This window comes from Hyaena hyaena, unplaced genomic scaffold (assembly GCF_003009895.1).
Source record: "Hyaena hyaena isolate Hyena2069 unplaced genomic scaffold, ASM300989v1 scaffold_987, whole genome shotgun sequence".
Taxonomy (NCBI): Eukaryota; Metazoa; Chordata; class Mammalia; order Carnivora; family Hyaenidae; genus Hyaena; species Hyaena hyaena.
Genome location: NW_024081617.1, coordinates 468,672 through 482,953, shown reverse-complemented (window position 1 = coordinate 482,953; position 14,282 = coordinate 468,672). Strand labels below are relative to the sequence as shown.

Genomic DNA, 14,282 nt, shown 5'->3' with positions numbered 1-14,282 from the left:
GAAGGATTCGCAGCACAGCTCCTATTGTTATTAAAACACCACTCAGTTCCTCAAAACCAATGCCTCCTGTAATTTTCTCTATACAGTTTTTAAAAAATATAGGGATAGAATAAAGACGTGTGTAGGGTTGATGTTTTAATCAGAAGACCTTTACTTTAGTAGTTTTATTTTCAGAACATGACAACACAACCCCTGGTCGTGCCTTTATTGGGCTGTGACAGCAGCCAGGCCTCTCAGAAACTCCCAGATGCAATTCTGTGCCTTTTGTCACTGACTGCGGTGTGTGGGGGGTGGGGGGTGCTGGGGAGTGGGCGACGCTTCAGGAATGTCCTGGTGGAGGCGTGCAGAAAAAATTCACTAAGTACCACATTCCTGTCAGGAGCTGGGTGAGGAGGAGGCTGCAAGCTGAGAACAGACAATCCAGCACTGCAGTCGCCTCCTCCTTTGGAGGCATGGGCTGCGCCCGCCCCGTCTCCCTGCCTCTCTCTGTCTCTCCAGGGGGTGTTTCAGCCGCGTGCACACAGAGCACTTGTGTGTTTGTTCATTTCCTAGGTTCAGCCATGCTGTCGGCAAGCTCCTTCTAAAGCACATGCCTAACTCCCCAACCCAGACAGAGAAGCTAAGTTGGTGCCCAAATTCCTACTCTGCGTGTAGTGCCAGGACCTTGTCACTTCACATACAGCGATGGGAAAAAAGTCATTGTTGTTGTTAAGTAGGCTTCACACTCAGCGCAGAGTCTGACGCGGGGCCTGAACTCACCACCCTGAGATCGAGACCCGAGCTGAGATCAGGAGTCAGATGCTCAACCGACTGAGCCACAAGGCCCCGTTCGCATAAGCGACCAGAAAGCGCAGCTTCCACAGAGCCCTACGGGAGAGCCCAGAGTACAGGGCCCACATCTCGGGGGAGCTGGAGCCTCCCGGCCTCTAACTCAGGGGCCGGCCTCTGCTGTGCGGGGTAGAGGGTCCAAGCAAGGCTCTCGGTGGCGGGTCACGGGGCGGGGAGCCGAGGCCCAGGAGCCTGCTGGGACAGCTGCAGAGCGAGCGGATTCAAGCAACGTGCCAGAGCCTGCATGAGCGGACAGCTGGGAGCTGGGGTTCAGGTCCCGCGGCCGGGTGGCCAGCTCCACTGTGGGAAAGGCGTGCGAGTAGGAGACGTCTCACGCCTGCGGCGCTAAGGACACCCCCAGATGAGGGCGCAAGGGACGCTGCTCTCAACGCTTTCACCAAGGAAAATGGCTTTGCCAAGGGCGGGCCTGGTCTGCACGCAGCTGAGGAAGGACGGACGGCTCACGTGTCCTCTCAAGACTCGTCTCCGCTGTGAAATCCGCAGAAGTGGCCGACTCACTTAAACGTGTCAGCACCGAGTGGGCGCCCGGGCACCCTGAGTGCAGGCCCTCCTGCGAGCACATCCTCTGGCTCAGCCTGGACGCCCAAGGCGCTGCAGGTCCACCCGGGGGCTCACCCTGCTCCCCCGCAAAGCACCGCCGCTCGGCCGACTCAGCCTCCAAGAAAGCTCATTTTAACCTGTACCAAACGGTTTTCTGGTAGGGAAGTGAGCCTCCGTCCCTCCTGAGACCACATCGCCCCCCTTCTGCCTGTCCCCGCTCCTGTCTGTCCCCCTAGACCGCCACCGCCCCTCCCCTCCGGTCTGTCCGCACAGGGACCTTGGGCATCTGGAAGCACACCACAAGCCATTCTCTGCCTTTCTTCACGCCCGCCCGGGGGCTCACTCACAGATACACACGCAGGAACATCGCCATTGACCCACTCCCGCCCTCGCTGCCAGACATTCAGGCCACCATCCCCAACTTTATTTACAAACAAGACACAAACATTTCAGGCCCAGGGCCTTTTTATTTCAGCGTTTCTCCTTCCGCAAACCCCCAGGGGTGAGGTGGCTGGTGAGCAGACTGCACCGTCAAAACTCAGACTTCCATTTGGCTGAGTCTTTACATGTTTCAACAACCACGTGTGAAGACGCTGAAAGGGGAAATATTTTTAAAAACCCAATACAGGTTTTTTCAGACGTCAGAGAGAAACATGGCATTAAAATAGGATCGAAAAAAGCCTTCTCGGAGATGCTTTGTTTCTACCTCACTGACCTCAGAAATCTCACATCTCCTTAATTTGTGGCCTGCAAAAACCATGTTTTTGTTCACAGAAAGTTGCCAGATATCAATCCTGCAACAACTCTAAAGAAATTGTTTTCAAACTCCTGGAAGAAAAAGTATTATACTTGTACCAAACTGGTCTTTCCTTTTGTGTTCATTAAGAAAGCATATTTGTACAGCCAAAAAATACACTAGAAAATTTAGTTTATAATTTATACTTACAAATTCATATCAAATTATAATAAATAACTTATAATCGGGATGAATTATAGATGGCTAATGATGAACTATTTGGACTCTGAGAAAAAACATTTTAATACTGAAATCCCCAGGGGAGCCTGGGTAGCTCAGTCGGTTGAGCGTCCGACTTCAGCTCAGGTCATGATCACATGGTTCATGGGTTCGAGCCCCGCGTCGGGCTCTGTGCTGACAGCTCACAGCCTGGAGCTGCTTCAGATTCTGCGTCTCCCTCTCTCTCTGACCCTCCCCTGCTCACATGTCTCTCTCTCTCAGAAATAAGCATTAAAAAAAAAAAATTAAAAAAAAAAAAAAAAAGAAATCCCCAGTAGGAAAAAAATAGAAGACTTCTCTTTAGACAAACAGAAGCAACAAGACTTTTAATTCCTATTTCATGCTCTATATAAAACAGAACTTTTTAGAGTCAGGGTAATTTTGTGAGGGGCCATGCTTTCAGCAGATACTTAAAAGGTAAAGAGTGTCTTCTTCCCCTGGTGGCCACAGAGAGCGCCATTATTATAAGCTCCCTGTCCACCCACAGTTCTGGTTTATTTGCCACAAGTGCCTTCCCACTCACCTGCTAATAAATCATCTGTTTTCACTGCTCTGCCAACATATTTGCCGATGAAAAATACATAAGAAAAAAATGTCAGTTTCCTACATTCCCTAAATATAGACGCATGGGGACCCCACCTTCCTACTATTCTTACCCTTCTCTTCACTTCCAAATATGCGGTCTCTAAAAAGAAACCAGGCTCCAGGAAGTAGGAAAACAATGCCCTGAGCTGCTGTCACCACCAACGCATAGACGGCCCCTCAAAGCATGAAGAATGGGGGCATTGGGTGCCCATCTCCATGTCGTAACACGCTCCCGGGCAATGGCCTGTGTGCAGATGGGCAACCAGAACTTCGCCAGTTCAGAATAGTTTATGGAATCAGGGATGTCCTGGTCACTGCAAATGTGAAACCGTCTAGTCCTGCGATGAGGGCAGTAAGCGCCGGGGGAATCCCACTGTCCTCTCCTCTCCAGTTGCCATGCGCAGCGGTTAAAGCAGACGTGGAGCCCCAAGAACCAGTCATTTTCTCTCACGTTCAAGGTTTCAGAAATGGCGGGGAACTTCCTAGTTGAACAACATCATGTGATCGTGGTGGGAGCTGCAGGTCCATGTGGCCCCAGCCCTCAGTCACCAGGCCAGCCACGTCCAGGAGCCGGGCAGGATGCCAACTGCGCCGTGTCTGCTTGCCACGTTCTGCGCCGGGAGGCTCACTTCTCGCAGGACTAGCAGGCATGCAGCTGCTGGACAGCTCGGCGTGGTCCCCACGGCCAGTCAGAGCCCCCCCTCTGTGAACACTGGCTCTGCTTCGTTCCTCCACAAGTTAGCATCTCTTTGACTTTGCAAGATCTTCAAATATTTGAAGACAGAACTTCTCCAAAACTTGCCCTACTTGGGCTGAGGCTTCCTGATTTTCCAAGCAGACGTCACTGGTTCCAGACCCTTGACCACAGCCCCTATTTCCGAGGCCCCTTCAGCCACCTTCACAGCCAGCGCTCTAAAACGTGGACTGCTGCCACTGTGTATCTCAGCTTCTGAGATACACAGTGTCCCTCTGGCCTCTGCCAACCACAGAAAGTTGCTCCGGCAAAGGTCTCTGACGGCCTCTTCACGAGTTTTGTCTTGCTGGACGGCTCAGCAGCATGCCACACAGTCAGGGAATTTAAAAATGTTTTTAGAAAAGATGATCTTTTATTCTGAAGCAATCTCAAACTTAAAAAGATAATACAAAGAATAATTTTTCTTGAACCATCTGAGAATACGCTGCAGACATGCCGCCCAGGTGGCTTTGGTGCTCCCGAGGCAAACCATGCCACAGCATCAGAACCACACGCTGTCCTGTCTCTCGCTCATGCTAGAGCAAGCTCTGTGGTCTTTGCTGGACTCTGACGCCCTCGACCTCTGCGGAGTACAGGCGGTCACCTTGTAGAATGTGTCTGTGCCCTCATGATTAGATCCCCAGAGCCCGGGGTTCACAGGTGAAGAACGGCACTGAGGAACAAGGCTGGGAGCTGGGGGTGCTCGCAGCTGCGGGCATGCTGCCGCCCGCGGGCCTGCTCAGCACACAGGGCACCTGGGGGGCTCTGTCAGTTAAGTGTCTGACTCTTGGTTTTGGGTCAGGTCATGATCTCAGAATTTGTGAGTTTGAGCCCCACGCTGGGCTCTGTGCTGACAGTGTGGAGCCTGTTTGGGATTCTCTCTCCCTCTCTCTCTGCCCGTCCCCTGATCATTCTCTCTCTCTGAAATAAATAAACTTAAAAAGGAAAAAAAAAAAAAAACACATACACACATTCCACGTTTGCAGACACATTATTTCTAAATTTTTTAAAAACATTTATTCATTTTTGAGAGGGGGGCAGTGTAAGCAGGGGAGGGGCAGAGAGAGAGGGAGACACAGAATCCGAAGAAGGTTCCAGGCTCTGAACTGTCAGCACAGAGCCCGACATGGGTCTCGAACCCACGAACCATGAGATCATGACCCAAGTCCAAGTTTGACCCTTAACTGACTGAGCCCCCCAGGCGCCCCCGGCCACATTTACTTCTACATGCGTGCACCCTGGTACTACCAATCCCAATCCAACACACAGGCTCCCCCTGCTTTTCTGTCATCCTTAATCAGGAGGACCCTGTGTGTGACCCATGTCCCCCCACTGCGGTCACCACCACCTTCGGGGAGCCGGGCCGTGTGTGTGTTCCGATGCTGCACTGGGACCCCCGGCCACACACAGGAGCCCCGCTAACCCCAGGAGGCTCTGACTCCTCAAGTCGGGCCAGCCTCTCGCACACTTGCCACCCTGCTGTGGCACTCGCCTGTGTTTCGTGGCCCTGCCAGTGGCTTTTACACTGATTTGTTCCAGAAGGGAAGGGAAAAGGGGAAGAGAGGGTATTTTCCTTTTTCCCTTTGTTAACTGTGGTAAACTATATAGAAAGTAAAAATGACCACTTAGTCGGTTTTAAGTGTACAGTGACATTAAGTACCTTCACATTGTGCAACTGTCCCAACCGTCTCCAGAACTTCATCTTCCTAAACCAAAAGTCTGACCCCTTTACACTACCTTCCCATCTCCCCCCGACCCAGTGCCTGGCACCCACTCGACGGTCTGTCCCTATGGATGTGACGACTATAGTTCCTCTGAAAGTGGAATCACACAGTACTGGTCCTCCTGTGCCTGGCGTATTCACTCAGCGTAACGTCCTCAGGGTTCGTCCACGCTGCAGCAGATGTCAGAATCTCCTTCTTTCCGAAGGCCGCATCATTATCACAGTGTACATACAGGCCACACCATGTTTCCCCTGTGCATCTGCTGACGGATACACGGCTTGCTCCCAACTTCTGGCTACGGTGAGCACTGTATGAACGTGGGTGTACAAGAATATGCTTGAGTCTCTGCTTTCTATTCTTTTAGTATATACACACACACGGAATTGCTGGATCATATGCTAATTCTTCTTTAAAATTTTTGAGACACTGCCATGCTGTTTTCCATAGTAGTGGCACCATCTACCACACGTGCACCATGCAAGGACTCCAGTCTCTCACCTGCCCACACCCGCTATTTCTGGTTGGCTTGTTTGCTTTGGTGACAGCCATCCGCGTAGATATGCAGTCGATCTCACTGTGGTTTTGGTCTGCATTTCCAAAGCGGTTAAAATACGCTGTCCATGTGCTTATCAGATGTCTGCGCATCTCTCCGAGAGAAGTGTCGCCTCCCGTCCCGCCATCTCCAAGGCAGGCTGCTGCGCTTCGGGGGTGTCTATGTATTCTGGGTGTCGGTCCCTGCTTAGACAGCTCTGTGATTTCCAGTCTCTCCCACTCTGTAGGCTGACGTCTCGTTCTGCCGATGGCATCTTTTGAAGCACAAAAGTTTTAAATTTTGATGAAGTCTGGTTTATCTATTTTTTCCTCCTGTTGCCTATGCTCTTCTGTCACTGCCAAGAAATCACAGCCAACTCCAGCGTCATGAGGCTTTTCCTCTAAGTTTTCTTCTAAGAGTTTTATACTTTCAGCTCGTAGGTTTAGGATTTTGATCCATTTTTAGTTAATTTTTGCACAGAGCCTAAGGTAAGAACCCCAAATCACTCTTCTGCACATGCACTCCTAGTCTCTCACCACCACCTGATGGAAACACTGTCTTTACCCCAATGAACGGACTTGTCGTCCTTGGCAAAAATCATTTAACCACACAGCTAAGGTTGTGTGTGTGTGTGTGTGTTTGTGTGTGTGTGTGTGTGTGTGAGAGATCCTTACTCTATTCACCGGTTTATGTCTGTCTTTATGCCAGTACCACACCGTTCTGATGACTGATCGCCTGTCCCTGTCCCCCCCCCCACCAGCTTGGCAGCCGACAAGACAGTGGCAGTCTACATTCCAGCGTGGGACCTTGCTCCCTGGTTCCGGGATAAGCAGAGAAAACCTTATTTGAAAATTACTGTATGGGTTTGTTCTAACCTGTCTGGGCACTTGAGTACCTTGAAGGCAGAAAAGTAATTTCAAGTATTACTTGAAATTACTATGTGATAAACAAAAAATCTGCAGGATCCTGGGGCAAAAGACTACTGCAGAGACACTGGAAAATGCCACCAAACATCTAAAGAAGAATGAGCACCAGTTTTCAGAGTGTCTTCCAGTAAATAGAGGATGGAACATTCCCGCCCCCTTCCAGGATTACTCTTTCACCAGAACAAAGATAGTACAAAAGAAGAGAAGAGTAGTCCAATGTCTGTCTCTCCAGAACTTAAGCACAAAGTCTGAACAAATATCAGCAAATCAAATCCAGCGATGCATAAATAGAATTACACAGCACTGCCCATGAGATTTATTGTAGGTATGGTAAGGGTGGTTAAATATCCAAAATTAATAAAACCTACCGAATCAACAAGCTAAAGAAAAAATAATTGTATCAACTGACACAGAAAAAGCATTCTACAAATTCCAATGGCCTTTTGTGACCAAAAAAAATCTCAGTGGGTTAACAATGGAGGGCAACTGGTTCAACTTGTAGAACGTGCCGGAATCTCTAAGCATCACACTGAAAGGTGAAAGACTGTCTTCTCCCTGAGGTCAGGAGGAAGCCAAGGCCAGTCACCCTCCTAACTCTCTCTGCTTGGCAGAAGTGCTGGGCCACTACAGTAAGGCCAGAAGAGAATACTGGCATACGGACTGTAAAGGAAAGAAATAAAACTGTCCTTATTTGCAAATGTGATTGTTTGTACACAAAACCATCAGGGATCTCGGAAGGCCTCCTGGCCCTAGTGAGTGAGCGGAGCATACATCTGCTGGGACAGTGAAACAACAGAGAAATCTGATCACTTGTTCACTGCCTGGGGACACAAAATGGCACAGCCATTTTGGTTACCACTTTGGCAGTCTCCTATAAAACTAAACATGCAACTACTGTGTGACCTAGGAGGTTCCTTCCTGACCCCTGGCCCAGAGGCGGGAGAACTCCTGCTCACACATAAAGCTGCTCGTGTGTGTTCACAAGAGCCCCAAACCGAAACCATCTGGCCTCCTTTGATGACAGAACGGATAAACACCCTGTCGTGCACCCCACCAGGGAAGCCACTCAACAGTAAGAACAAGTATACCATGGACAAGAGAATGGCTCCAAACAACTTAAATGGCTACATGCTGTGTGATTTCACTTATACACGATTTCTGAGATGACAAAGTCATAGAAGTGGGAACAGATGAGTACTTGTTAGGGGCCAGGCTCACGGGAGGAAGTGGGTCTGGCTACAATAGGCAACAGGAGGGATCCTTGCAGTGACAGTGCTGTCCTGTATCTGGACTGCAACAACGTCGACCTGCTGGCTGGGCTACTGGACTACAGACATGTAAGATGTTACTACTGGTGGAAACGGAGTGAAGGGTAAATGACTTACAACTGCATGTGACTGTATCATTATCTCAATATTTTAATTAAAAGTGTACACATAATCAAGATAAAAACAGCCACAAGGCAGGCCTATTTAGCAGAGGGGAGGCCCCACACAAGGAAGGCAACCACAGGTGACCCTTGAACATGGGTTTGAATTGCACGTGTCCACATATACCAGATGTCTTTGGATAAATACCGTATAACACCGTAAATGTGTTTTCTCTTCCCTAGGATTTTCTTAATAACATTTTCTTTTCTCTCGCTTACCTTATTGTAAAAATATAGTATATAATACACAAGATATGTGTTAATCAACAGTTGTTGGGGAGGCTCCCAGACAACAGGAGGCTATTAGTGGTTAGGTTTTCGAGGTGTCGAGAGTTGTATGTGGGTTTTCATCTTGCTGGTGGTCAGGGTCCCAACCCGTCTGCTGGAGGTCAGTTGTAGCAGAGTCTGTGGCACTCGCGCCACCAGGGCACAGGCCCCGTGTGGAAGACAAGCCGAGGAGAGCAAAAGCAGGGCAGGGCTGGGGGCCCGGTCCTGAACAGGAAGACTGATGAAATGGAAGCGAGGTTCCTCATTCTTGGAGAAGGGAGTTATAAACTTAATAACGGGAAAAGCTAGAACGATGGTATGGTGATGGATGAGTCAACAGGAAGTACCAGTATGAACTCATGGTTTTCAATATATAAAAACAAATACGCCTAGGGGCGCCTGGGTGGCTTAGTCGGTTAAGCGTCCGACTTTCGCTTGGGTCATGATCTTGCGGTTCGTGGGTTCGAGCCCCGTGTCGGGCTCTATGCTGACTGCCAGCTCAGAGCCTGGAGCCTGTTTCAGTCTGTGACTCCCTCTCTCTCTGACCCTCCCCTGCTCATGCTGTCTCTCTCTCTCTCCTAGAAATAAATAAAAAAATATTTAAAAAAAACAAAAACAAAAACAAATACGCCTAAGAGTGGGTAGATATGAACGCACACTTATAACCTCTATTTCCTGGCTCTGCCTCGCAGGGAGCGTGGGACTGGGCTATCCCAGCAGCAGAGAGCAGGCACATCTTGGGTTTCCCAACAGCATTCTGCACTGGAAGGAACCAGGGCTCCTAGCAGAAATGGGCAACTTCAGGGCTGGGCCAGGAGGCGGGGAGCAGTGAGTGCCGATGTGTCCAGGTGACTCGGCTACAGGATAGAGGGGCTCTTCTGGCCCCATGGGGGACAGCGGAGTGTGAAAACAAATGACAGTGAAAGATTACACTCCCTGAACAGGTGAAGAAGCTACACCGGAACGGAAAGCAACTGACCGAACCAGCGGGAATGGAAAGCTCTTCCTTCCCTTCTCCGCTCCTGGAGAATGCCAGCTAAGAAACGCAGAAGCAGTGATGGGGTCAGGAAGCCTCCCCTTAGTCATCTGGCATCATGATGCTTAATTCAGGCAAGAGATGCGAGCGGATGGTGCAGGGCTGGGAGAGAGCTGGGGGAAGACCAGGGAGCTCACTGTGGCCTGGTACCTCTCCACCAAGTGTGAACTCGGAGGGAGAAGGAACAACTTACAGTAGATATATCTCGCAGTCACCACTGCACTGACGTGGTCAAACTGAGCACCCAGGAATGCAGCAAGATGGCGTTCTGGGTCACCTAACGGGATGTCGTGAGAAGAGAATGAAGTCATTTCTGTGATGTTCCTGCCAGAAACGCATAACCTTAATGTCGTTACGATGAAACAGCAGACAGACCCACAGTGAGGCATATGCTGCAAAGCACCTGGCCTGTAAGCGTCACAGAGGCCAAGGAAGGACTGTGGTCACAGAAAAACTGGAAAAACATGACAAGTATCCTTCTGCTATTAAAGGATGCTACTGGCACAGTTGACCAAACTTGAGTGGGGGTCTCTGGGTAAACAGTATTTAGGGATTTTTTAAAAATAGTTTATGTGAGTCTGAAATTCTTGCAGAATGAAAGAACTAACATTCAACATGAGAGATGACCAGCCATCACAGGCATTCTGATGGAAAAATACAGCACCATCCATGAATAAATAAATACATAAATAAACACTTGATTAGGCTCTACATCCCTCCACTAATCCAGTTTATAGGAAATAACATGGGAATAAAATCAGGAAAATATAGATTGTGGCAAACTCCATGGGGCAAAAAACCTGGTTTCTTCAACAAATAAATTGTAAGGAAAGAGAGGGAGAAACCTACAGGTAAAAGAGATGTAAGACACATAGGGACCGATTATACAATATGGCTTCTGATGGATCGCAACGCAAACATACATGCGTCTATGAGACAACCAGAAATCTGAACAATGTTTAGATATTGAGGATGTTAGGCGACTGGTGTTAAATTTTTCTAGTTATGGTGATGGTGATATGGTTAAGGAATGAAAGGAAGTAATACAGAAGCAGGGAAAGGAGTAGAGGAAGTAAGCGAGCCAAAATTGTCGAAGATGAGGGATGGCACCTCTTGGGGAAGGGGACCTCCCTGGGGGTGGGGTCTCCACTGGAGCCTGTATGGGCAGTGCTACCTCCACAGAGGTCTTTATAGGATTCTGTATACTTTTGTGAATGTTTGAAATTTCCCCACAAATTTTTTCCAAAAAGTAGAACCAACATATCAATCTAGGTTCATCTCATTCTAAAGCTACTTCTTGTTGAGTTGGCTTCTTATTTTCCTTTAAAAATAATTTAAATACTTTACTTACCTACCCCCTAATTAAATTTCCCTATGGTTCATTAGCCAACATTAAAAAAAAAATGCTTCCCAGCCCAATGTTAACCCAATAAGTATAACTACCTTTAGAGATGAGACTCACTCTAAAAAAGTTAGATATACAGTAAGTTTCTTATTTCTCCAGACTTTTTTCTATTTAAAAATTAGCTACATTTATGGGGCGCCTGCGTGGCTCAGTCGGTTAAGTGTCTGACTTTGGCTCAGGTCATGATCTCACGGTTTGTGGGTTCGAGCCCCACTTCGGGTTCTGTGCTGGCAGCTCAGAGCCTGAAGCCTATTTCAGATTCTGTGTCTCCCTCTCTCTCTGCCCCTCCTCTGCTCATGCTCTGTCTCTGTCTCAAAAATAAATAAAAAACTATTAAAAAATTTTTTTAATTAGCTACATTTTATACAATGAGAAAATTTTTTTAATTTTTAAAAATTTTATTTATTTTTGACAGAGAGACAGTGTGAATGGGGGAGGGGCAGAGAGAGAGAGGGAGACACAGAATCTGTGCTGTCAGCACAGAGCCTAACACAGGGCTCAAACCCACAAACCAAAAGATCGTGACCTGAGCTAAAGTCAGATGCTTAACTGACTGAGCCACCCAGGCGCCCCCAACAATGAGGAAAATTTCAGTTAAAGAGATGGTTTTAGGAGAGGTAAAACCAGCTTTGCCAGAGGATCACAACATGGGCATTACGACCTCTCCCAGGGCATCTGAAGATGCATGGTGTTTTCTGGTCGTCACTGCAGTCTGGGGATGTCACAGGACTCGGTCAGGGAGGCCGTCTTCCGCATGCTGGGCTCTCCTGTACAATGAAGACTTACCTGTCTCAGAAACCAAGAGAATCCCTGCTGGGAAACACCAGCCTTTAGGGACATTTCGACAGAAGAAGGGAGAGGGAAAAAGGTCTATCTGACCCAGGCTTGCTAGCTTGAGCATCCTTTATGGAAAAAACCCACATTATTCTACAGAGGAAGCAGTAAGTAGACACTGCTACTGCCCTTATCTGAGATAGCGCTTCTTTCTTAAACAGGGAACTAGCAGTAAGTATGGCTCTCAGACACTGTCCACAAATGGTGGTTACCAGTAGGCTGTCCCATCAGAGCCAGACAGGCGCAGACGGATGCAGAAGGGTCTACAAGGAGCTAGAATTCGGACAAGAGAAGAGGAGGGAGACACTGGTTACCTGATGAGAGAGGGCGCCCCCTGGTGGCATGGTCAGAGTCCAACGAGAGAGGAGTCCACAGAGCCCATTATTCTCGGCGAGCACAGGACCGCAATACCTTCAGACCCCTGCCCCTTTACTTTCTGTACGTTACCTAATCCGTCCCAGGGGAAGCCCTTCAAGGTTCCCCATACGGGAGCACTAACGTGAACAGGGCAGGACCAAAACCACGCAACAGTCTTGCCAACAAAAATGACCCGAGGTCTGGCTGACGGCTTGTGGCAGAAATCAGAGACCAGCCCAGTAGCTGTGTCACAGCACCCTTCTTTCCAGGGCTACCATGTGAAAAATCAAACGTGTGGGATGGGACGGAGGAGAAACAAACTGGGAGGCGCAGGGGTACCCGCTTCGAAGTGACACTTGCGAGAGATGAAAGAGAAAGCTTGACTCACAAGAGATGAGAAGAAGTCACTTCAGTCTAAGGATAATGCAGGAGGCAAACTGTTTTCAACACTCCTTCTCAAAAGACCTGTTATTCAGGATTTTGAAAAGGAGTTTTAATAGGTCAAAACAGGGAGGCAGAAATAAAGAAAAGCTGTAAGCAGTGGCTGCATCTGGCGGCATGAGGCCCCGAGCTTTGTCCGTCATGTCTGCTCCCTGTTTCATTAGACGCCACTCTGCACGAGACATCCAGTATATCAGAGTGCTTACCCTTCATGTGGGCGGCGTATGCACTGTCATTCACCAAAGTGGAGTGAGGTTCTTCATTTTGAGGCAAGATTCCCGCAGGCATGGTAGTCTGCTGGGGAAAAACAGATTACATTTTGAGAATTTGCTTATGGGATGTGCATTTATGAATCACCTACAAAGTGCTAGACTTCTGCTGCTAATAGTCATTAGCTCTGCTGTTTCCCCAGCACTGGCAATGTGGATAGTAGATGTGAGATGTGCCGTCAGTGTCAAATACGATTTTGAAGACCTAGTACAAAGAAGACTACAATACCAAACTACACGCCCGAAAAACAAGCAACCCAGTGAAGAAATGGGCAGAAGACATGAACAGACACTTCTCCAAAGAGGACATCCAGATGGCCAACAGACACATGAAACGATGCTCAGCATCCCTCCTCATCAGGGAAATACAAATCAAAACCACACTGAGATACCACCTCACGCCAGTCAGAGTGGCTAAAATGAGCAAATCAGAGAACTCTAGATGCTGGCGAGGATGTGGAGAAACGGGCACCCTCCTACACTGTTGGTGGGAATGTAAACTGGTACAGCCCCTCTGGAAAACAGTGTGGAGGTTCCTCAGGAAACTAACAATAGAACTCCCTTATGACCCAGCAATAGCACTGCTAGGAATTTACCCAAGGGATACAGAAATGCTGAGGCATAGGAGCACATGTACCCCAATGTTCATAGCAGCACTCTCCACAATAGCTAAAACATGGAAAGAGCCTAAGTGTCCATCAACAGATGAATGGATCAAGAAGATGTGGTTTATCTATACCATGGAATACTACATGGCAATGAGAAACAATGAAATCTGGCCATGTGTAGCAACATGGATGGACCTTGAGGGTGTTATGCTGAGCGAAATAAGTCAGGCAGAGAAGGACAAATATCATATGTTTGCACGTATAGGAGGATTAGGAGGAACTTGACGGAGGAACAAGGGGGAGAAGAAGGGCGGAAATGGTGGGGGAAAGGGAGAGAGGCAAACCATGAGAGACTCTTGAATGCTGACAAAAACTGAGGACTGATGGATGTGGGGGGGAGGGGGGATGGGCATGGAGGAGGGCACTTTGGGGATGAGCACTGAGTGTTATGTAGAAACTAATTTGACAGTAAACTATTTGTAAAAAAAAAAAAAAAAAAAGACTACAATAGTTCATTAATAATTTTTTACAGTGATTTTACATTGAAATATTTTTGATATACTGAGTTAAAGAAAATGTTAAAATTAATTTTCTCTGATTCTTATTATTAATGTTGCTCTTAGAAAATCTAAAATTGAATCCAAGCTTCACCTGACATTCCACTGGACAGTGCTACATTACAAGGTAAGGACACTATAGAGATAAAGTCACAGCTAACAACACACTCAATGG

At 48.1% G+C, this 14,282-nt stretch overlaps 1 protein-coding gene across 2 annotated transcripts in view; it reads right to left on the bottom strand.

Annotated features, from left to right (window-relative positions):
- Positions 1 to 14,282, bottom strand: part of PTPDC1 (protein tyrosine phosphatase domain containing 1) — a 31,466-nt gene that overhangs the window by 16,351 nt on the left and 833 nt on the right. The window contains exon 2 of one of the 2 annotated variants that reach the window (XM_039221440.1): positions 12,880 to 12,970. In XM_039221440.1, the coding sequence (XP_039077371.1) occupies positions 12,880 to 12,961 (82 nt within the window). In that variant the 5' untranslated portion in view covers positions 12,962 to 12,970. The remainder of the gene's footprint in view (positions 1 to 12,879; positions 12,971 to 14,282) is intronic. The other variant, XM_039221441.1, reaches the window with a different exon arrangement.